Source organism: Falco punctatus, assembly GCF_963210335.1.
Source record: "Falco punctatus genome assembly, chromosome: Z".
NCBI classification, from domain to species: domain Eukaryota; kingdom Metazoa; phylum Chordata; class Aves; order Falconiformes; family Falconidae; genus Falco; species Falco punctatus.
Window position 1 is genome coordinate 22,601,237 of NC_137586.1, and position 21,811 is coordinate 22,623,047.

Here is a 21,811-nt window from a genome sequence, read left to right on the forward strand (position 1 = left end):
CCCTTGCAAAGGTTTTATCTGACAAATTATGCAAACTTTGAAATAAAAGTTTTGAGATTATTCATGCACAAGCTGCCCTAATATTTGCTACATTTTGTTTTCATTATAGGCAAGGTGAATTGTATTTACAGACAGCATAAAAGCCCTAATTAAAAAAATAATGTTAATATGTGTTAATTGTATCTTTGAAACTGAATTCTGGAGTGGGTTAATCCTAACAACTTACAGATGTTATAATGCTTTAATTCTGGTTCTGTTTTTTGATATTTTTGCTGCATAACAGATGAGGTTTTGTCCTGATAACTGGGGGAAAGCAGGTGGTTGCCAAAAAAAAATAATAAAAACTTTTATAACTTGACACCATTGTTATTATGTTGCTGATCTGGATTATATGCAATTCAAAGGGGGAACTGGTTAAATGGTGCCTTCCTCTGGAGTAAAGATTTTGGTAGGGACAATATTAACTGTTTGATTTCAAACATTCATCTAAATACAGTGTCCTTGTCTTTTCTGAATCTACTCATGTGACTTTCTAAAGTATTTCTTGAAACAAGCAGGCCGATTTTAGTCTTTTTAAAAAGTATTACAGTATTTTCCTTGGCTGTCTTTTCTATGAAAATAAGGCCTGATGCATTTTATATTTGCACTGAACTTCAGTTGAGGTTTCTTCTTTCCAAATCACAATGAACCTTTGCTGTCTTTATTTTTCACCAGCATGTGTCTTGTATTCTAAAAATAGTTGCATTGTTAATGATTCTATGCTTGATAAATATTTCAGTGAGTCTTTGGTAAGAAGAAACTTCATGTCTCATTTAAAGGGGAAAAGAAAGGGGAGAAAAGAAAAGGTATTTAGTGAAAGCTGCAGGCAAGTTACCCCACTTTGAAAGGTGTTCTGTATTCTTTAGCTTTGCTTTCCTAACAAACAAACAAACAAAAAAAATTACCATGAATTGTCTTTCACTGAAGAGAGAGGTAAAATACCATTCCTCATATTTATGCCATAAAGTAAAAATACTCTCTCCAATTAAGGAGATCAATGATTTCTCTATGTGCTTTGGAGCTAACTATCAAGAACAGTATTTTGCGTCTTCAGTCGCTGTCCTCAATTTCTTCAGGAGATATCACTGGTCCTTGGAAACAGAAGTTACTGAAATGAGCCTCCTTGTGTGTTCGTCCTAGCAATCTGCAAACTTGGAAGAAACCCATAAGGTTAATGAGCACTACGCCTACAGAATTTGTTTACATGTTCATTAATTAAAGTAACCTCCCTGAATAGATTGACCATAATTAGCCCTGCAGCTGATGGAAAGGCTATGCCTTCATTGGGTCAAATGCCTTTCTTTTCCCTCCCAATATAAAATTTCTGTGGCAGTTAGGGGTTCCGTATGCAGCTTGGAAGGAAGAAACATAACTACCAGGTAACGGGTAGCAACCCGTATTATTAATTAAATAGAGCATATGTACAGGGCATAGTTTACTTATATAAGGGTGCAAAGTGTTTGCATTTGTTCTCAGTTGAATGCCCCTTGTCCTCTATTGACATGAGTCTAAGGACATCTGTTTCCTTTCTCATGTTGGAAAAAATTAACCACATCAGTGGCATTTTCCTGGAGCTGTGTTTCAAAAAAAAGTATGAAGAAAAAGAGCTTTAATGGGAGGTGTGCTAGGTAGGAACCTCTGACTCAAGTGAAGAAACCTGCTGTGTCTCTGAGGGCTTGTCCTGCGGGCTGCTGAGTGGGCAGTGTTCTCAGCAGTGCTGTGTGGTCAGTAGGCTGTTCGCTGGCTGTCTGCGGAACCCCCCACAGGTTCAGTCTCACAGCATGTAATACTTTGCTGTTCTGAACGAGGTGGGGAAGCTTTTTGGCAAGGAAGAAGGTTTCTTGTAAAACATATACTTGACAGTGATAGTAAGAATAAGCCAAACAATTTAAATTGTGTCCATTTTCATTTTGTGGGATTGGGGTGTTTCAAGTTTTGTGATATAAAATACAGTTCAGATCATGGTGTTCAACAGTAGCTGAATAAATAAGGGGAAAAGTAATCTTTTGGATACAAAATTGCTATAAGTTGAGTCATAATATTATCAAAATTAAATTTTAAATAAATACTTTATGTACTTAGTGTTCTACCTTGATACGTGTTTTTTCCAGAGCATCGATTGCTGTATAAAGTCTGTTTGTCATATATGTAAAATTGTTATTTGTCTGACAAGAAGTTTTTCAAATGCAGTAACTAATGTACAAGTTTATGCAGTTTTTCAGTTTTCATCCCAAATAAGAAATGGAAGTGAAAGAATATTAAGAAATATATTTATCTACATAAAAACAACCATTAAACCACAACACATTAACTTGGTATTCAGTACTTTTAAACAAATAGGGGACATACTGCTGCTGTCTAGTAGGCAGAAGCAGGCATCTGTTGGGGAAAGAGAAGCCAAAAATTCTGAATAAGGGAGTAATAAAATGCTTCAGTCAATGGCAGTTGCAGGAAGAGTTGTGGTTTACCATTACCAGTTAGGCCTTTTCTGTTTCTCAGCTGCTTGTAGCTGGAACTTTAGCAGTCATCCCCCAAGATGAACAGCTTTTCACTTGTTGTATGTCTTCACCCTTTTGTAGCTCACAGAGTGGGAGTCCGTGCACCACACTCCGAAAATAGCATCCTTGGCATTAGGTCCACAGTAGCAGGAAATTCATCACAAACAGCAGCTGTCCATTGACCAGGAGCTGGTGGTACCAGCTTTACCAATCATGGGGAATTAGTGTTTCTGTGCACTTGCCCTGCTGGCACATCTGTTCTTAAAGCTGGAGCAAGTGTATAAATGTAAGTGTTTAGTGTCATTTAGGGTATTGGGGTATATCTAGTCTAGCCTTCAGCTCATGCTGGGGAAAGGTGCTTGTCTCTCTCAGATCCCAAGTGATCCCTACCAGCTCTTTGCAGTTATCTTAAATAGCCTAGTGTTTCAAATAGCCGGAGGTGCCTGTGTTTAAGCAGAGAAATCCCACCCCACCTTCCTTTCTGCAGTTAAGAGAAGTATTCCTGCAGAACTAGGTGTCATTCAGCTGCCTAGGGAAGGTGACGAAATACTCCTGGGGCTGTGGAGAGAAAACAGTAGGGGAGTTTACCATCTATACAAGTTTGTGTGTAGGTTTTGGATTGGATAGCGATGGAAGAAAATGTGTAAATGTGTTAGGAACAGAAGCCAGTTCTGACCTCCGTGCTAGCAGGAGCATGCCCTCCCCACTCAGTTCTTCAGTCCTGTGCTAATGTATTTCTTCTTCTATTACATTTGCAGTTATTTCTAGGTTTTCAGGAGGTGCACATGAGATTTTATTCTATTTAAGAATAATGTTTCTTGACTATTTTTGAAGTCATTGTGTAATAAAAAAACTCAACTGAATTAGCTGTTTGATAGCATGTTTGACTAAGCAGTAAGCAGTGAAAATACTGCTCAGTAAATGTGCTCTACAGTTACTAAGCAAATTTCCTGTTTAGTTCCTTTAGCTAAGTCACTTTCCTGTTCTTTTCCAGTGTTGCCCAAGATAAATTTTGTTCTTTTTCAGTGTTATCCAAGATAAATTTTGTGGTATCATCAACATTTCAGTGGAAGGGCTGCATGATGTTATGACTGAAGATCCTGAAACAGGAACATACAAAGAGTAAGTGGAAAATCTAATTAATTTCTGGGGTAGTAGTGCTATTTTATATATAGTGTTTTGATTGGAAAAATCTGTAGGCAGTTAAGTCATGCTTTTTAGAGTTCTGTTTTCACAAGAGTGAGTGTTTTAGTAAGATAGGAAAGTTTTAGCCTTAAGGAAAAGTAGTTGTAATGGGCAGAGGGAGGGCTCAAAATTAGTATAATTTCATATTGTTCATTAAGCTGTCTACTAAATGATGTCTTAAAAATGTTCATATGCTTAGATTAGCTTTTTGCTTACTTAACTATTATATCTAAAATTACAATCCAGCAAGCTTGTATGTTGATGGGGTGGTAACTCAGGAGTTTCTTTGAGTGTGACATCTGCAGTTTAACAAAGATCTTTTTCAAAATGCCTCAGCCTCATTTAGTGGACCTAGTGTGGAATAATTCACGGCCTGGAGAACTTGAACACCTATCCCACAAAGACTGTTCTCCCCTTCAGTTGCTCTACTTAACACACCTCCTGCTACAGAGCATACCTTAGAAGACAGTTTCCAGAGCTGGGAGCTAGAGTTCATTTGTGGCAGGAAGGTGGTGTCAGGGGTGCTCAGAGTGCACTGCCACCCAGCCCCACACTCATTTATCTCCTCCTGACTTCCAGGTTACTGACGGTATTCCATTGATGTAAAAGTTCATGGAAAAGTAAAAAAACACTGAATAGTAAGGATTTTTTAGGACAGAGAACTTAATGTTGTTTGTTGTCTTAATGCTTACGTAGTTCTAGAATGATGGAGAGTTGTATGACATTAAATACAGGTGCTCTGCAAGATGTCCCTACAGACACACTATTCTAATAACAGTATTTACCGGATTCTAAGAATTAAACATTTTCTTACTTTCAGATAATTACTTATAATGGAACAGACTGTAGCAGAACTAATTAATTAATTGCTTAAGGGGATGTTTGCTGACATTGAAGCCAGCTGGCAAGGAATAGCCTGCATAGGATCTATTAAGTTTTGCTCCACTTAAAACAGGTGGTATGCACATAAGTGCACACTGAGAATAGTCCACACTAGTGCTGAGCCTGAAATATGCCCAAGAATTGCTTGCAAAAGTACTTTTCCCTCTTTCCCCCGCCCCCCCCCCCCCCCCCCAACTCTCAGTATAGAAGATGCAACCCCAAAGTCTGGGAATGTGCTTTGGTGCTGTGTTCTATTTACTATCAGAGACAATGTTATAGTGTCCCTTCGATTTCTAAACATTGCTTTGCCAGCACTTGGTGAAAAGAGTTCTCACTGAGAAATAAGTAAAACTTCGTACTAGTTAATTTCATATTTTAAGCTTGAAGGCTTATAGAACTTGTCATTGTATTTTTCCAAACTCTGGACGCAGTGTTTTGCCTTATAAAATTATAGTCATGCTGAACCAAAACCATTTCTCTTGACAGACACTGAATGAACTGTTTGAAATATTCTGACATGTGTTATATCTTTCGACATAGTCTGAAAGTAAATGAAGTGAGAGCACTCATCTGGAGTTGTGTGTGCTATTCTGGCTCTCCAGGTTGAAGAAGAATGATTTAAGCCTGAACTGGTTCAGAAAAAAATCGTGTATTCATAATATCTAATTACTGTAGTGCAGACTAAAACAACATTTAGCATAGGAAGATTGAGGCTGAAGCAATATAGAAATGCAGCCACTAAAGAATGAAAGAGGGCATAAACATGCATAGGGAGTACATTCTACAAATTAAATGACAGTGTTGGCTTAAGTGGAAGTTGACCATTAATACATTTAAACTGGAAATTCTAAGGAAGCGTTTGTGGTTTAACCCCAGCTGGCAACTAAGTACCACGGAGCTGCTCCCTCACTCCCATGCCCGAGCCCTACCCACCCCGCACCCCCCCCCACCCCCCCCAGCCCCCTACTGCAGAGGGATGGGGGAGAGAATCAGAAAGGTAAGTGTAAAACTCAGGATCTCGTTTCACCCAAATCGTTCTTGGTTGGTGTGGCAATTGGGGGAGTTGGGTTCAGATCTCCAAATACAAAGTGGTAGAGATGGGTGCCTTGTGGCAGCTGGTGCAATAATGGATATATGGAAGTGACAGTACACAATGTCGTATAGCAATTACCATCGCACAATTCAATGCATTGGCTGTTTTCACCCAAAATCAAATCCATTTGAGGCACACATTGAACCTCCCCATCCTTGTGCATTACCCACCAAGTGCTCCCAGGCCCTTGAGCAAAAGCAATCCCTTTTTTGCCTTTGCCTGAGGCAGGAATGACTATGTTTTCCCCAGCATATTTTAAAGGTGTACTACTGGAACTTTATCACCTTCTAAGTACATAAAAGCTTTGACTGGGCAGGACCAGCTTGGCTGGCAGGTCCTCTAGCACTGACTAACCGGGTGGCTTTTTCTGAATGAGTATCCCAGTATGTGGAAGTCGCACCACCCATTGCTTTCAGCTTGGTCTTTAACAGTCCATTACATTGTTCAATTTTCCCAGAAGGATTTGGACTATTTTCCTCCCTTTTAAAAAAATTTCTGCTGTATTGCACCATGTTTGGTGCCAAAAAGGACTGTCATGGTTTAACCTCAGCCAGAAACTGAGTACCATGCACCCACTCACTCACACCCCCCTGCCCCCTCCCCCAGTTTAGATACCATGCATAACACCCATGGTATGGAATATCCCTTTGGCCAGTTCGGGTCACCTGTCCTGGCTGTGTCCCCTCCCAGTGTCCCGTGCCCCTCCAGCCCTCTCACTGGCAGGGTCTGAGAAACTGAAAAGCCCTTGACTTAGTGTAAACATCACCCAGTGACAACTAAAAGCATCAGCATGTTACCAACATTGTTCTCACACCAAATTCAAAACACAGCTCTACACAGGCTGCTGGGAACAAAATTAACTTTATCCCAGCAGAAATCAGGACACTTTTAGTTAGAGCAGTGAGATTTTGGAAGAGCCTTTCCAAATACCAGTGCAGAGATAAAAGGTGTCAACAGTCTTTAAACAGTTTTGATCAGGTTATGAAAATAATTGCATGGTGCCCAGGCTTACAGTACAAGGGATTACGCTCAGCAGGTTTCCTAGTGTTCTGTGTTTTGCCTTGTAGTGATAATTACAGACCTCACATTTGCTGGAAAGAGGAGCGTTATTCCATTGCTCTAGTCTTGTCTCATCAATACTCACACTTTTGCAAATTATACAAACTCTTTTTTCTTATTCCCTCATCTCGTAGTTTTTTGAATTACTCTTTGTGGTACCTAAAACATATCAAGGACTGGAAAAGTTAATTAAATCTTTTATGCTTTGGCAATTGACGTATTTGTCTCCTTTTACTTTCATATACTGAATTGTGAGAAATCATGGCATTTATAAGGAGACACGAGATTTGATGTATTATTTTGAAATAACTAATACCTTTTTTGGAAGTGGCTTCTGTGTTTGATCTGACGTTTCTGCCATGCTGTTTAGCAAGGGTTGCATACAGCTCTAAACACATGTTAATAATAAATTGAATATATAAACAGTAAATCTGAACATTTTCACATAGGATCACAACTTTTTCCATTTTAGTAACTGTAAAACAGGTTATTCAATTTAGCTGCAGGAACATTTCACCTGCTAGTGGAATGCAGCAATGAAAAATGCACAGTAGTACAGGGGTGAACGTGAGCAATAATGTGCGTCTGTCTCAGTGCTTTGTAATATGTGAATTATGTGTCCTTCCTGCCATAAAACATACCTAATACACAGTGTCAAGTTGTTGTCACCTGAGACGTTTTTAAATCCTTTTGTTTTTTAAAGCTGATTTTCTAGGAAAAGTTTGGTAAACTGATGGAATATTTCTGTATTCTTTCAATGTAGAGAAGGTAAAGTGAATCTAAAGCATGTTTGCTGTAGATCGCAGCAGTGTCTTTATAAAGTCCATTCAGACTGGTTCAAGAGACAGAAAAACCTCTGGCATTTAAACTACTTTTTTTTTCCCATTTTTTCCTGGTTTTATACTTACTACAAAAATAATAGTTAAAATATGGCTGTTACCTGTGCATGTAGGGAACTACGAGTTGGGGGTGGAGCAAAAAAAAATAGGAAACTTAAAAGCTTTGCTTTACCTGCTTAGAAAAAACTCTTTAAATAAATGACTGCAGAAGCTAGCTCATTTCTGTCCACCTAAAACATTATTGTTCAGTGTCTTGCAGATGTTAGTGTCCAGAACCAGTAGCAGTAACCATATTAGTTTTAATAAGTGCACTTAAATGCTTTAAAAAAATTGTAAACACAATGTATGTTAAAACTATTCTTATTCCCATTCTTAGCTGCATGTTGATGTTCCATTTTGAAGAGCCCAAAGGTACAGAAGATGAGGAACCTCCTACAGAACAAGACAAAAGGAAAAAAATGGTAAGTTTTAGATCTGTTATTCAATTATAGAACTGATTATGTAATTCACTTGTGTCAGACTAAATTCTTTGCCTTTGAATTAGGTTCATCTATCGTTCTTGGAAAACTCATCTCTTGAATCAAAAAAGAAAAATGCTTTGATGGCAAACTTTGCAGCCACAACTCTTCTGCTTTCTTTTTGAGTCTTAGAAAATGTTGCCAAAATAAACATCATCTATTCGCAAATTCTGGACTTTTTAATACTAAGATACTGCAAAAAGGGTTTATTGGAAAATGCAGGGAGCTTACCGAAATGTAATGGCAGGCCAAGTTTCTCATACTTAATAATCTTTATTATATTAGATTATGTGTTTTACCTGAACAGTTATTGATCTGCATAGAACCTTTTTTTAATTTAAAGAACTGTTAATAAAAAGCATTGATTCAGATGAAGCTATCTGGATTAGGTATCATGCAGTTGTGCTGTTTTTGTCCAACTTAATCTGTCAGCATCTCATAACTTAACTTATTTTTCTAAGACTTCAGGAAAACTGGTTCCTCACACAGAAAACTGCAGTGTAGAAATTCTGTGGAATAAAATAGTCTGAACTGCTTGGCATTGAGTAATTGCAAAATGTAGAGTTGGATGATTGAGTAGATGTGTGTGTCCCTGTCATGCATTTGCTGTCATGCATTTGACCTACATGTAGCCAAAAGGGTAGCTGGGAACAGTTCTTTAGTACTTTATTTCTTCTTGTAGGAGCAGAAAAGAGTTTGGATAGATTTTGATAGTTTTAATTTGGGTTTGGTTTTTTTAAGCTGCTGGATGCTTTTGGTTAGATAGTAAGCTTTTCTTTTAAATACTAATCAATATATGGTTCCATTTTTTTTTAAAAAGATAACACATACACTCATGCTTATTCTTCTGCTATTAGTAATGCCTTAAGAGAAATTCTTAGTATCTTGCAATTTCAGATTTAAAAAACCCATGGAACTATTATTTTCAATGGTCCTTAAAAATGTATTAGATAACTGTAATTCACTTGTTCTTAAAAGCATCTCTAGACTCTGTTAAATTTGGTTAAACTTTCTTCCAGTTTGCAGGTTTAAATTAAATTCTAGGTGTTTGTTGGAAATGGTAATATTTATTCTTCATGAGTTTGGATAGTCTCTTGACATATTGATAGGTATATATCTTTTATTGATAGGAATTGATATGTCTATATATCAATAAGGAGAGAGATAAGTTTGGTTTGTTAATCAAATGTAAAAAAACAAAGTGAATTTAAATCTACAGTCCTTTCATTTTCTTAGTTTTCTTTGAATATGTTCAGATTTTATTTCTGTTTATCTAAAGTTTTAATTACTTTCTTGCAGAAATTATCTTAATTTTTCAGTTACAGGTTAACTTTAATAGTTTGGATACACATTAAGGAATGTAGAGTTGTTAGATTTGCTGTGGACTGCTGTCGTGGTTTAACCCTGGCCGGCAGCCAAGCCCACGCAGCCACTCGCTCGCTCCCCCCTCACCCAGAGGGATGGGGAGGAGAATGGGAAAGGAATGTAAAACTCGAGGGTTGAGAGAAGAGCAATTTAATAGGTAAAGAAAAACCCACACAAGCAAAGCAAAGCAAGGAGTTCACTCCACACTCCCCACGGGCAGGCAGGGGTTCGGCCATCCCCAGGGAAGCCGGGCTCCATCACACGTGACGGTTACTCGGGAAGACAAACACCATAATGCCAAATGTCCCCACCTTCCTTCTTCTTCCCCCAGTTTATATACTCAGCATGACGTCATATGGTATGGAATGTCCCTTTGGCTAGCTTGGGTCACCTGTCCTGGCTGTGTCCCCTCCCAGTTTCCCGTGCCCCTCCAGCCCTCTGGCCGGCAGGGACCAAGGAACTGAAAAGTCTTTGACTCAGTATAAACATCAGCCAGCAACAACTAAAACCATCAGTGCGTTATCCACATGTTCTCACATCATAGCCAAAACACAGCACTGTACTAACTACCAAGAAGAGAATTAACTCCATCCCAGCTGAAACCAGGACAACTACAGTCATGGTTTAACCCCAGCCAGCAACTAAGTACCACAGAGCTGCTCGTTCACTCTCTCCAGCCCCGCTTCAGCAGGCTGGGGAGAAGAATGGGGGAAAAGGTAAAACTCATGGGTTGAGATAAGAACATTTTCGTAATTGAAATAAAATGAAATATCACAACGACAATGACAACTGTAATGAAAAGGAAGGAGATGGGGGAGAGGGGTCAGTGGGGGAATAAAACACAAAGGAAAAAATATACATGATGCACAATACAATTGTTCACCGCCTGCTGGCTGATGCCCAGCATCCAAGCAGCTCTTGGTTGGTCCTGGCCAGCTCCCCCCAGTTTATATACTGATCATGACATCACATAATATGAAATGTCCCTTTGGCTACTTTGGTTCATCTGTCCTGGCTGTGTCCCCTCCCAATGTCTGTGCCCCTCCAGCCCTCTCCCTTGCAGGGGCTGAGAAACTGAAAAGTCCTTGATTTAGTATAAACATCACCCAGCAGCAACTAAAACCAGCAGTGTGCCATCAGCATCGTTCTACACCAAATCCAAAACACAGCGCTGCACCAGCTACTAAAAAGAAAATTAACTCTATCCCAGCTGAAACCAGAACAACTACCTTCAGTGCAGATATCAGGCAAAATGAAAAGTAGGGCATTGATTTGATTTATGATGTTATACAATGCACCAGTACAGTGTTGATGAACGCAGTCATAATGAGGGAACTGTTCTGGGGTTACATGCAATAGAGACAATGTCCATTGAATAAAGAGAAGTGGCTGTGCTTTGGTAAGTACAAGCCAAAACTGATAAGGAAATGACAAAGCAGGTTTTGATTTACATGGGAAAAATATCTTCCCTTGCATGTCACTTTCCTGTTTTCTGTAAGCAGTTGCTTATGATTTAAACACCTTTGTTTCATAGAAGGTTTACACGGAATAAACTGTCATGCACAAACATTGAAGCTTTATTTTTGTTTCAGATTTTGTAATCTAGATGTAACTATCCCCATGGTTACTCTGTTCTCTAGATTCCTAAGCATTATAAGAATCCATTAGTTTTCTCCTCTCAATCCTCTTTTGTAAGAGTAGCTCACTCTTCTTTTCCCATATTTAGCTGATTATTCCGGATATATTTCAGACTTGAGTCTTCTATACTGTCATTTTTTTTAAAGCTAACTTTAGTATTCACTGTATTCTTATTCCTTTGCAATTTGTCACAGCCATTAAAGCAAGCAAACTCTAGTTGTTAAGAAAGTCTGCTATAAATTTATTTTGAATCTCAGCTGAAATTGCTTGGTATAAATTTTTGTGGATGGTGCAGAAATTGAGACTGGCTACTTCTCATGGCTGTTTATTTCAAAATTATACAGGTCATTTGGGTAGGTCACTAGTAGTAGAAGTGTCAAATAATAACCATGATTGTTAGTCATGGCTTTGAAAGTGCAGCTAGCATTTGATTTGAGAAACTGAGTTAAAAACAAAACATCAACCTGGGCCCGTTCCTACCCACCTGTACCAGAGTTTCTTCCTCTCTGTATGAACATCCAGGGCACACACTCAATTCATGTGACATTTAGAACAATTACAGTACCAAGCGGCATCTGGTATAGAAGTGGGAACAAATATTTGAAATGAGAAGAGGAAGATCAAGAACAACCTAAAGGGAATCTGCAGATGATTTAAGAAAGTTTCTAGTCTTGTCCCACTTAATTGCTGCAAGAGTTTTCTACCCTCTTGTAAATTCCATGGCTGAATCAGCAGTTTGTATCAGGGCTCAGAGTTTAAACCTCATAAAACAATAATGAAAAGATAAATGGCTTCTCTCCTTCAAAATAATACTGCTTTGCAACTTTTAAGGCCATTAATATGAGACAAAAGGTAAACTGGCATGGCCCATGCCAAGTATCACATTCCCGTGTTCACAGAGTCTAGATATTTTTCTTTGATCTGTCTCTTTATCCTGTCATTAGTACCTCTCTTTATTATTATTCATAGCTCATAATTACTAGAGTTTTAGCTACAACAGTGCTTTATAAGTTTATGATAACTTTCTGTAATTGACATTTTCAGATATTGCTGTATTTTAGCCTCATTGCAATTACAGAGGAAAATGTAAATAGGTGGAGAGTGATTCATGACCTTGCATTGCACATAGTGTATAGACCTCAGGTGACTAATTTTTATGTGCCCTTAATGTATGTTTTGAAGAACTCTGGCATCATTGTTCAAGAAGGGTGTTAAGCTTTCTCAGCTTTTTATTAGAAACTATGGAGAGGATAACTGTTTACCAATAAAAGTCTATTGTATTTAAACTTGAATTATCCATGCTGGTACATGTTTTAGATGATGCTTATATGTATATATAGCAGGTTTGGGAGGTTTTTTAATTCTGTGCTAGTATGGCAAGAAACTAAATTAATTGTAATTTTATATCTTTGGGAAAATAAATAAATAAGTTACAATATAATAAGCCAAATGAGTAAGTTTTACATGATAATGTGGTTTACTAGAAGTAATACTTCATTGTTTGGGGTAGAATTTCTCTTTATATACCTAAGCTACAAATTAGCCACAGATTTAATGTGAGTCACACTGTTAAAAAGCTTTGGTGTTAGGAAATTTTCGTATCATCTGGCTCCATTTTATAGTCACTGTTAAAAGTAAAGGATACATTCCCCTCTTAAATGATTTTTCCAGTCTTCCACGGAACATCACGGTCACAAGGTACTAACTTTTGTGATGAATAAGTATTTTATGTCCAGCATTCTTGCTCCCTTTTTAGTATCAATGTATCCATACTTAAACTGAAGAGATCTCTCAAGTTCTGGAAATCTTTTTAAAAATTTAATTCCAATATTGAGGGAATGATTAAGAGATTTACAATATGAAAGGTGAGATGACCATAATAAGAAAGAAGAACTTGCAAGCACTGATAGAAGAGGCTAAAAAGCAGCCTAGTTTTTCACTGGAGTTGTTCATAAGAAATAAGACTAACTTTTTTTGTAGCAGTAGTTACAGTGGGTTTTGATGTTTTACTCTGTGTGTGTTATATTTATTTGTCTGTTTCACTCAGTATCTCCCCCTGTTTTAGGAATAATATTGCTTAATAAATAGGTGAATAATCTTAAGGTTTAATGTCTTCCACTCCATATTAAAATTCAAATACTTTTGATTTTTTCATGCCAAAAGAGCAGTTGTGCATGTTTAATATGCCTCATTTCTTTGGAAATAGCACTATAGCAGGGTATTACGAAGTCTGAAGTCTGCTGTTAGAGTGGGCTTTGAGATCTAGCATTATATTTTGTTTCCTGACCTTCCAGCATAAACTGTAGTGTTGTTTGATACCAAGATGAACAGGTCACAGGTCTACAGTAATTTCCTGTTTATTTCAAGATCCTACTACTTTAGGATGCTGCAAGCTTCAGGTGTCCCCACCTTTCTCCAGCATGGTGGACTGAGGGATGAATGCTGCAGAACTATCCCTGAACTTAACCTGCCCAACCTGTCTTCTGATACTGAAATTGAATAGGTCCTCTGTCAATGTAACCCTTCCATTTACTTTTTTTTTACTTTCATGAAGAAGCAATTAACTTGTGGAAAATAGTGACAAATACTCTGTCCCTCCTTACCCAAGGGAAAAGTGCATAGTCCAGCTGGACTGATGAGATTGTATAGGTACTACTGCTGAAGAAGTGTGTCTATCCTTTATGCATATGAACAGTTTCTTTTAGCTGTTTTTTGTCATATAATCTAAACTAGTTCAACATTTTCGGTGTTTGGTTTCCTTATTGATAAAGTATAACTGACCATAGTTCACCCCATCTCTAAAGTGCTTATCGTGGTAATATCTGGTGTGTTTTTTAGGAGTTATGGGAAACTCATTCAGCAGTAATTAACAAAGCAGCTTTGAAATTATTTTATCTTATAGAAGAGTGAAATCTTACAGCAGTCTGGGTGCATGATTTGAGACTATTTCCAATAGTTTTAAACTGATACTTGGTTTTGATAATGATTTATTCTTCGTTTTACAGGAGTTTTTCCTCTTGTTTCTCAATTAAGTATAAAGAAAAGGAGATTTATTTCTTGACCTGAGGTTATAAAACAGATGAGTAACTCAGAGTATTTTTTTAGTGCATTATTATATAATTTTCTCTTACATGTTTTCCACAGCTTGCACTGAAGGACCCTGTACACACTGTCTCATTGCAGCAGTTCGTCTATGAGAAGCTAAAGGCACAGCAGGAATTACTGGGAGAACAAGGTTTTCAGGCACTTATGGAAACAGTGGATACAGAAATAGTTGCACAGCTACAGGAATTTTTACAAGGCTTTTAAATGAGTAGACATAAGATTTTTTTGTGTCCAATTTCCCTTTTAAAAAAATAAAGAACTCTAGCCTTCCATCTTGTATGGAAGAGCCTACTGAAAGCTGAAAATAACTTGTGTTAAAAAACTAGTTTCTGTTGCTATTAAACTAACTTTGGTAATGTTTTATGTTGTTGTTTTTTTAATAATGTAGTTAGCGTTATATCATCAGAGTAACACTTCCATGATTCCTAACATCGTATATGCTGTCCTAGGTAGTACTATTTTTTTGGTACCATTACTGGCTTTTTGGTTCACGAAGCTGTCATAAACTGAGAGGTCTGAAGGAATTTAGTAATCTGTATTAATGAGAAGTGTGTATTAATCCAGCAGTATAATTCAGTTTCAGGAGGTGCTTGTCTTGATATATATATCAAATGTATCTATAACTTTCTCCCATTCGTATTACTGTTTCTTGACTGTGTGTTCACCATACAAGTAGAAGGAGTTAGGAAGGCAGTAAGACTGTGAGCAGAAATACTCCTTCATGAGAGAATGCTAATTCCCATTTGAATTGTCTCACAGAGAAAGAAACTTAATTTTAACACTTCCATTGTATTTGAAGTGGTGTTATAGAATATCAGTGTATATCTCTATCTGGAAATGTGGGTTTTCGGTTTTACCACGTATTTCTTTATTTCTGTTACGAAAGATTTCTTGCTTTCTTGAGCCCCTTCTATCTTACTTTTAGGTGTCATAAGACAGAGGAAATCACCAGAGGTAGATGAGTAATTAATTCCAATTAATTCTTGGCTATACCTGGGCTGCTTAAAATTGCAATTGTTCAGTATCTCAATTCTTGGCTTTTATTCATCAAAGACTTATCATCAGGATACTTCATAATTGTTACTGAGAAGTTTGAGCCTAGGTGGTCACAGTTGACATAATTATTTGCAAATGCGAGGCTCTCTTTGAGTTGTAATTATTACAACTTTTTTTTTTTTTATTATTACAACATTTTTACAATTTTTTGTAAATACAATTTTAATTTGTAATACAATTTTACAATTATTACAACAATTACTTACCTGAGTGACTGCAGGAACGACAGGGTAGAGCTGCTCATTTCTGTGTGCCTTTGTCTTCAGCACCTTGTGGGTGGGAGGGCGGAGAGAAGGCCCTTTTCCATTTTGAGATTTTCCTTTGAAGTTCTGATCTTCCACTTTCAAAGTTGAAGTGAACTTTATTTTCTTGGATGATTAAGGTATTAAGGCAGATTTCCTTCCCCGCCCCCCGAGGGGATTAGATGTTAAAAGACACCTACATGCTTTTAATAAACCTACCAGACAACCAGATGCTTTAAAAAAACTGAATCTTTTTCTTTAATGGCCCTTCGGGTAGTAATCGTTTTTGAAACCTTCCTTCTGTTTGCAGAGGAAGCCTGACCATTCCCTCCTCCTCCTTCGGCTTCAGTGCCAGAGGCTGTTGGGGCTTCTGCACCTCTGAATGCAAAACCTCCCCTGTACCCAGCTGCTGGCATCTCTTTGCAGAAGTTGTTTGATTAGTCATTGTTTCCTGCTTTTTACCTTGGTGCAGGGAGGTTTGTTAGAAGAATTGTTACAGTTTGTACATTATCTGCGTGTCGCTTCTTCAATCGTACACCAACATCAATTCTCACAATTAAGAGTTTGGGCTAGTTATCTTTGGTGCTTGGAGGGGACTTGGCGTGCTCACAGTCCCTTTCAGCTGTGAACTATAGTTACCAGAACCGGGTGGCATTTGACTGAAATTGCATTTGTTGCATAGTTAATCTGCAGAGACCCTCAGCTTTTGGCTCAGTGTAAACCTAGCACAGATCTGGTCAGCCTTGTGGGTTTTGACCCTGTACTGCATGAATGCACGACGTACAGAAAACCTCGGTTTGGGAAGCAATACTTTTCTATCACAGTTTGGTATGATCACTTGCGCAGCACTGAATGGTGCTCCCTGATGTTTCAGAGGGAGGTAGGTCCTACCCTCTGTAGTCCAGCCCTGGCCAAAAAGGGCCGCATGCTCTCTGCGTTTCTGCTGTGTGCCGGAGCCTCCAAGTGTCTTGCAGCCAGGTCAAACTTGGCAGCACAGCTGCATGCAGCTGAGCCAGACCTGCCTGTCTGCGTTGTTCTCTGAGACATTCTAACCCCCGAACCCCCATTACCTCACGTGGTGGAGTGTTAACTGCAATCTGTTTTAGTGCATGGTAAATAATGTTGACCTAGGCTCTTGTCAGGAATGATGGACATACTTTTGGCTAATAATGGCACAATAACATTGTGATTAACTTTCTGAGTAATGTCTCTGAATAAGTGTATGTATGCATTTTTGTATGTGCTGGGAACAAGTTAAAATTGTCACTAGGTGTTTAGCTTTTCATCTTGGAAGATTGTACTGCAAGGCTTGGACTATAAATGAAAACGACTGTCATCACCATTAACTGCTTATATCACAACCACTGTCAGCTCACTGCAAAACAAGTGTCCCTCTCCTCAGCAGCAGTATAGCACTGAGAAAGTGGGGAAATACCAGCTTAAAACAGCAGAAAATCTCATATATAATATCCTTCTATATTAAATCCTTATATATAGGATTAAATTTTCACTGGAAGGTTGCGGGTTTGGACAGCAGCAAGCTTTAGCCCTTTTTGTTGCTGTTGAAATTTCTGACTTTAGCCTCCTGGGGAAGAAGAGAAACCAAATACAACAAATTGCCTGACACCGAAGCAGTGAAATACAGTTTCTAAAGTTCTAGTGAGGGAGGATCTTTGATCCTGTCACACTTTGAGCGTTGTTTTTTGAGGCAAAAAATAATTTAAATCAGGATCCATTTTATTTCCTACAGAACAATTAAACAGTTGAGGCTTACAAGTTCTATCAGTTTACTTTTCAGAAGGGGCGATGACTGTGAGTTGAAGACAAAACTTTTTCTGTCTCTGGTAAGAGTTAGATGCCTTTGAAGATGTGTGCTGAAAGAAACTGAGAGGACTAATTCTGCAGCTTCCTTCTGCAAGAAAAACCCAAAAAACTTGGTATCAGTGAAATGACCATTTTTAGGCATTTGGCCTAACTGAACTTTTAATAACCCATCTAATCTCATCGCATTTCATTGATTTTTTTTTTCCCCAGCTTCTAAAGGTAATTTTGTCAATGCTATAATTTAATCCTGTTTGATAGTCCAGGTGTTTGTCTCATACAAAACTACTACTGGAATAATTTCACTCCTACAAATGCTTTCAGGTTAGATAAGCTGAAGTGTGATAGATAACATGGAGTACGATAACCTGAAGTGTGTTAAAGCTCTAGGTTTGTAAAGTAAAAACCCCCAACTGTATAGGTATGTATGAAATGTGCACGTAGGTAGATGTTCATCATGCGTACGTGGGTCTGGGGGGTGTGAGGCACCCGTGTGTCCCCGCGGGTGCCCTGTGGCGGGGCCGGTGGCGTTGGGGCACAGCTGCCTGCTTGTGGACAGTGCCCTGTGCCGTGGCGAGGTGGTCTGACACCCCCGCCATGCTGGGCATGGGCAGGGGTGGTGGTCTGCTGGCACCATGTTCCCTGCCTCGTTGGGAAGGAGGCTGCAGCCTTCTGCCTTCAGTGAAGTGATGGAGGGCTTTTTGCATCATTTGTGAACCAGGCCAAGGGCCAGGCCATTTCCCGGTAACCTCCGCCACTGTGGTGGCCCGGGGGGTGCAGGGAGAGCGCGCAGCGTGGTGGGTGCGTGCCCTCCCGAAGGCCCTGGTGAGCAGAGCTGCTGGAGAAAACTGCTTCTTGTCAGGTAAGCAAGTGCTCATGGCATCACTGGCAGGTCGGCAGGAGGTGGTTTGCTGGCTGTGCCCCAGCTGAGAAGGGGTTCAGCGGTTTTAGGGAAGCCTCGAGATTTCCAGGAGGGAAACCTGGCTCCTGCAGTGCTCTAGCAGGTCGCTGAGGAAGAGCTGTTGCAGTTGCTCTGCAAGTGGCATTATTTGAGCAAATACAGCACTGAGGAAAAGGGTATTGAATTGCTAAGATTTCATCCTTGTGAAGTTGTCCACTTTCCAAGATACGAACCACAATTTTTGTTTGAATATGGGCCACTGTATAGTGTGTACTCCTTAGCAAAGGTGCTCCTGAAGATCCTCTTTGTGTTCTTGTTGGTCCCAACAGGTGGTCAGACATCTCCTCCCAGGGTGCCAGGAGTGATGGCCAAAGTCCTAAGTGGAGTCATAGCTCGTAACTGCAAATTGTAACAGATGGACTCATTTCTCTGGTGGATCAGCAATAATAAAATCACTTCTATAGCTCAGATTGACACAGACATGCTATGAGAATTATGGTCAATATAATTCAATAATGTTTAGTAATCTTCACTTCTTTTTTAAATTTTTATTTAGTTCCAAAATCTTGTGATGCTCCTAAATTGTAGTTCATGGTGTTTTTTGAACTGCTGAACATGCAGCATTTTCACTTAGCAAAAGCAGCACCTTTGTAATTAAGGTGCACATTCTGAAGGCTTTCCAAACTCATTTACTTGTCTTGCTTCAATGCTGCTGCTTCAAAAAATCACTAATCCTAAAATGTTAACAATTTCTGTCTTGCTGCTAGCTGTGATTAATAACGATGACTGATCATCAGATAATCAGATTTGAATAGTTCTGTAGAATTATTTCATAAGGTACAATAGCTTGTTCATACCAGATTTTGCTGACTGTGGGGAAAATGAAATCAAATTAACTGGAGTCAGCGCCCTTTAAAAATGTATTGGGGATTCATAAGGAGTGCTACATCCTCCATTCCCCACTGGCTAGGCACCATTTTGTTAGGCTGAGTGCATACTGCTGCACTGACCAGTATATACTACTTGCTTAAAAATACTGATCATGAAATAATTTGTTTTCAAGTCTACACAAAATGGGTGATCAGTTTCCAAAGAGTGATCTAAAATGAAGTAAGAAGGAGCAAAAGTAAATTTTCCGCAAACAAGGGAGTTCCACCACCAATACCTAAGTGTAACTAAAGCATGCCCCTTAAAAGTTGACTATACAGAATAAAATCCCACATTGGAGGTACGTGTCACTTCTGAAGTCAGCAGCAGCTGTTGGCAGGTGGCAAAGCATGTCTTCTGGGCTGGAGCTGTGCAAGTAATTGACTTTTTCATTCTCTTTCTGAAGAAAGTGAAAAAATATTGGGTTGGCAAAAGTATTTTACTTGACGCAGGGTTTAATTTCTTAGCCTGCTTTTAATAAACATATTTTGAAGTCAAGCTGTCACTTCTAAACATGTCAAAAGCCTAGAACATGTACAATAAATATTCTTAGGTAAAACAATTCGCTGAAGTTGCATCTTGCTTGAGGTGGTAAGAAACTAGTTTTCAGTTTCTGCATCTTATTAACCTCTAGAAAGTTTATCCAATTCTATTATGGAATGTAGTGCTAATAAGGTGACACACTAATGTTTAAAACAAATTAGTCATGTTGACTGTGATTGTGGGTTGTCATCACTTCCCACAGCAATTTTAACTGCTTCCTAGCAAGAAGGATTATTAAAGCAGCAATTAAAAATAGAAAATGTTTAAATGAAGTGAATGTTTGACCCAAAAGTTACATTTGTTTTTCCAGTATTTACACCAGCAAAATCTTTGGTGTTACTCAGGGAAAGGAGCAGAATTCTGTAGGGCCTGTCTAGTCGTCAGTGAATGTTCTTTAAGCTAAGAATGTTTCATAAGTTACTCAGGAAATCAACTGAATAAATCATACTGTGTCGACATGTATTGTCCAGTAACTTACCAACCTGAGAAAATTGGAATTGCTATATGAAAACTATGAGCAGAGAAAGTGTATATCTGGTTATTTTACTGCATGGTAGTGCTTCAAAAATATGCCATGAATCATTCCTGAATTTGTTCTTCAGGTGTTTTGCACCAAACAGTCTTTTTTGCAATGGGAAATATTCTGTTTATCGTAGTTATCTTTTGATTTCCTTACCTTTTTCTTTTTTTTTTTTAACAAACTTGACACAGGTATCTTGCAGTTACTTTCCCCCCATTTTTCTGGTATACCAAGGAAAACCAGAAGCTGTCATACAGCAGGAATGTGGGAATTTGTACATGAATACAGAGCTTATGACTCCTGACTCAGTACCTGAGCTTGCAAAGGAAACATTAGAGACCTAAAAACATCAGCTTCACCCATCCAATCTTTAAACACGCTGGGGGGGTGTGTGTGTGTGTGCAAGGAGGCACACAGGCATAACTGTACATGCCGCAACATGTTTTTGTCTTGGTCAGCTGCAAGACAATGCAAGGCCTTGTATGCAGGCCACCGAGCACTCTGGTCAGGGATAAAACAGGCAGGAGATTCATTAGTCCTACAGCTGTGGATGTAGGAAGCAGTGCGTGTCCTATATTCTCTTATTTGCCTTCAAGGCTACTTATGCACTTTAATCAGTGGTGCTGTAATGCAGCACGTGTCAATAGTCCTCAGATCCCAAGAGTCCTCTTCTAGCCTTTTGCTACTAGCTGTGCTCATTGTTGAAGTATTTTGATGTACTGTCTGACTTCTGTAATCAGGCCCAGAGCCCTGCAAGCGAAATTGTTCTGCCTTGCAGCAGTGCTTTTCCCTCCTCCACCTCCTGAAATACCTGTGCAGAAATCAACGTGTTTATTTGTGTCTCTTTCGTGAGGTTCAGCGAGCACAGTATCAAAGGCATTGCTGAATGAGAGGAGCTCGACTTTCAGAAAGCTGTGGCACAGAAGCTGGTAAGAAGGCTGGGTGGTTGGGCAGTCAGAGATGAAGTTGTAATGTCCAAACAGCGGGGAGTTAGAAAGCAAGAGGGTGAATAAGCAATTTGCAACCTGGCAAAAGATTCACAGCAAGCTGCCACAAGGTTCTGTATTAGGACTGATTTTTATCACTTTATTAATGGTTTGGAAGTGTTGATGAATAGTGAACTGGCAAAAATTGCCAGTGGAATAGCAACTGCAAGGAATATAACTGAGCAGAGCAGTGTAGCAACGCAAAGGCAGATGAGGCTTCAATGCTGGGAAATGTTGATCAGCTTTACAATAGTTGTTCAGTCAGCCCTCAATGTGTCATGTTCTCCTTAAGGCCAGTGAAATGGAAACCTAGAGGGTCCAATTGCTCAGGGAGAGAGAATTTGAACAAGCTCATGCAGCTGGAAATGAGACTTCACTGAATTGTTTTGGTTGGAAGGGATGTCTTGAGATCATCTAGTCCACCCCCCTGCTCAAGCACAGTAAGCTGCAGCAGGTTGCCCAGGAGCGTGTCTGGTTGGGGTTTGAGTGTCTGCACAGATGAAAACTCCGTAGCCTCTCTGAGCAAGTTGTTTGACCACCCTCATAATGAAAGAGTGGGGGTTTTTTTGTGTTCAGAAAGAATTGTGTGTTTCA

The 21,811-nt window shown here is 39.0% G+C and overlaps 1 protein-coding gene across 6 annotated transcripts in view; it reads left to right on the forward strand.

Moving 5' to 3' along the window:
- The window catches only part of IPO11 (importin 11), a 98,431-nt gene extending 83,849 nt beyond the window's left edge, over positions 1-14,582 (forward strand). For all 6 annotated transcript variants that reach the window (XM_080372820.1, XM_080372822.1, XM_080372819.1 and 3 more), the window contains exons 31-33: positions 3,564-3,659; positions 7,972-8,056; positions 14,261-14,582. In XM_080372820.1, coding sequence (XP_080228946.1) covers positions 3,564-3,659; positions 7,972-8,056; positions 14,261-14,425 — 346 coding nt within the window. In that variant the 3' untranslated portion in view covers positions 14,426-14,582. The remainder of the gene's footprint in view (positions 1-3,563; positions 3,660-7,971; positions 8,057-14,260) is intronic.
- The last annotated feature ends 7,229 nt before the right edge of the window (positions 14,583-21,811 follow it).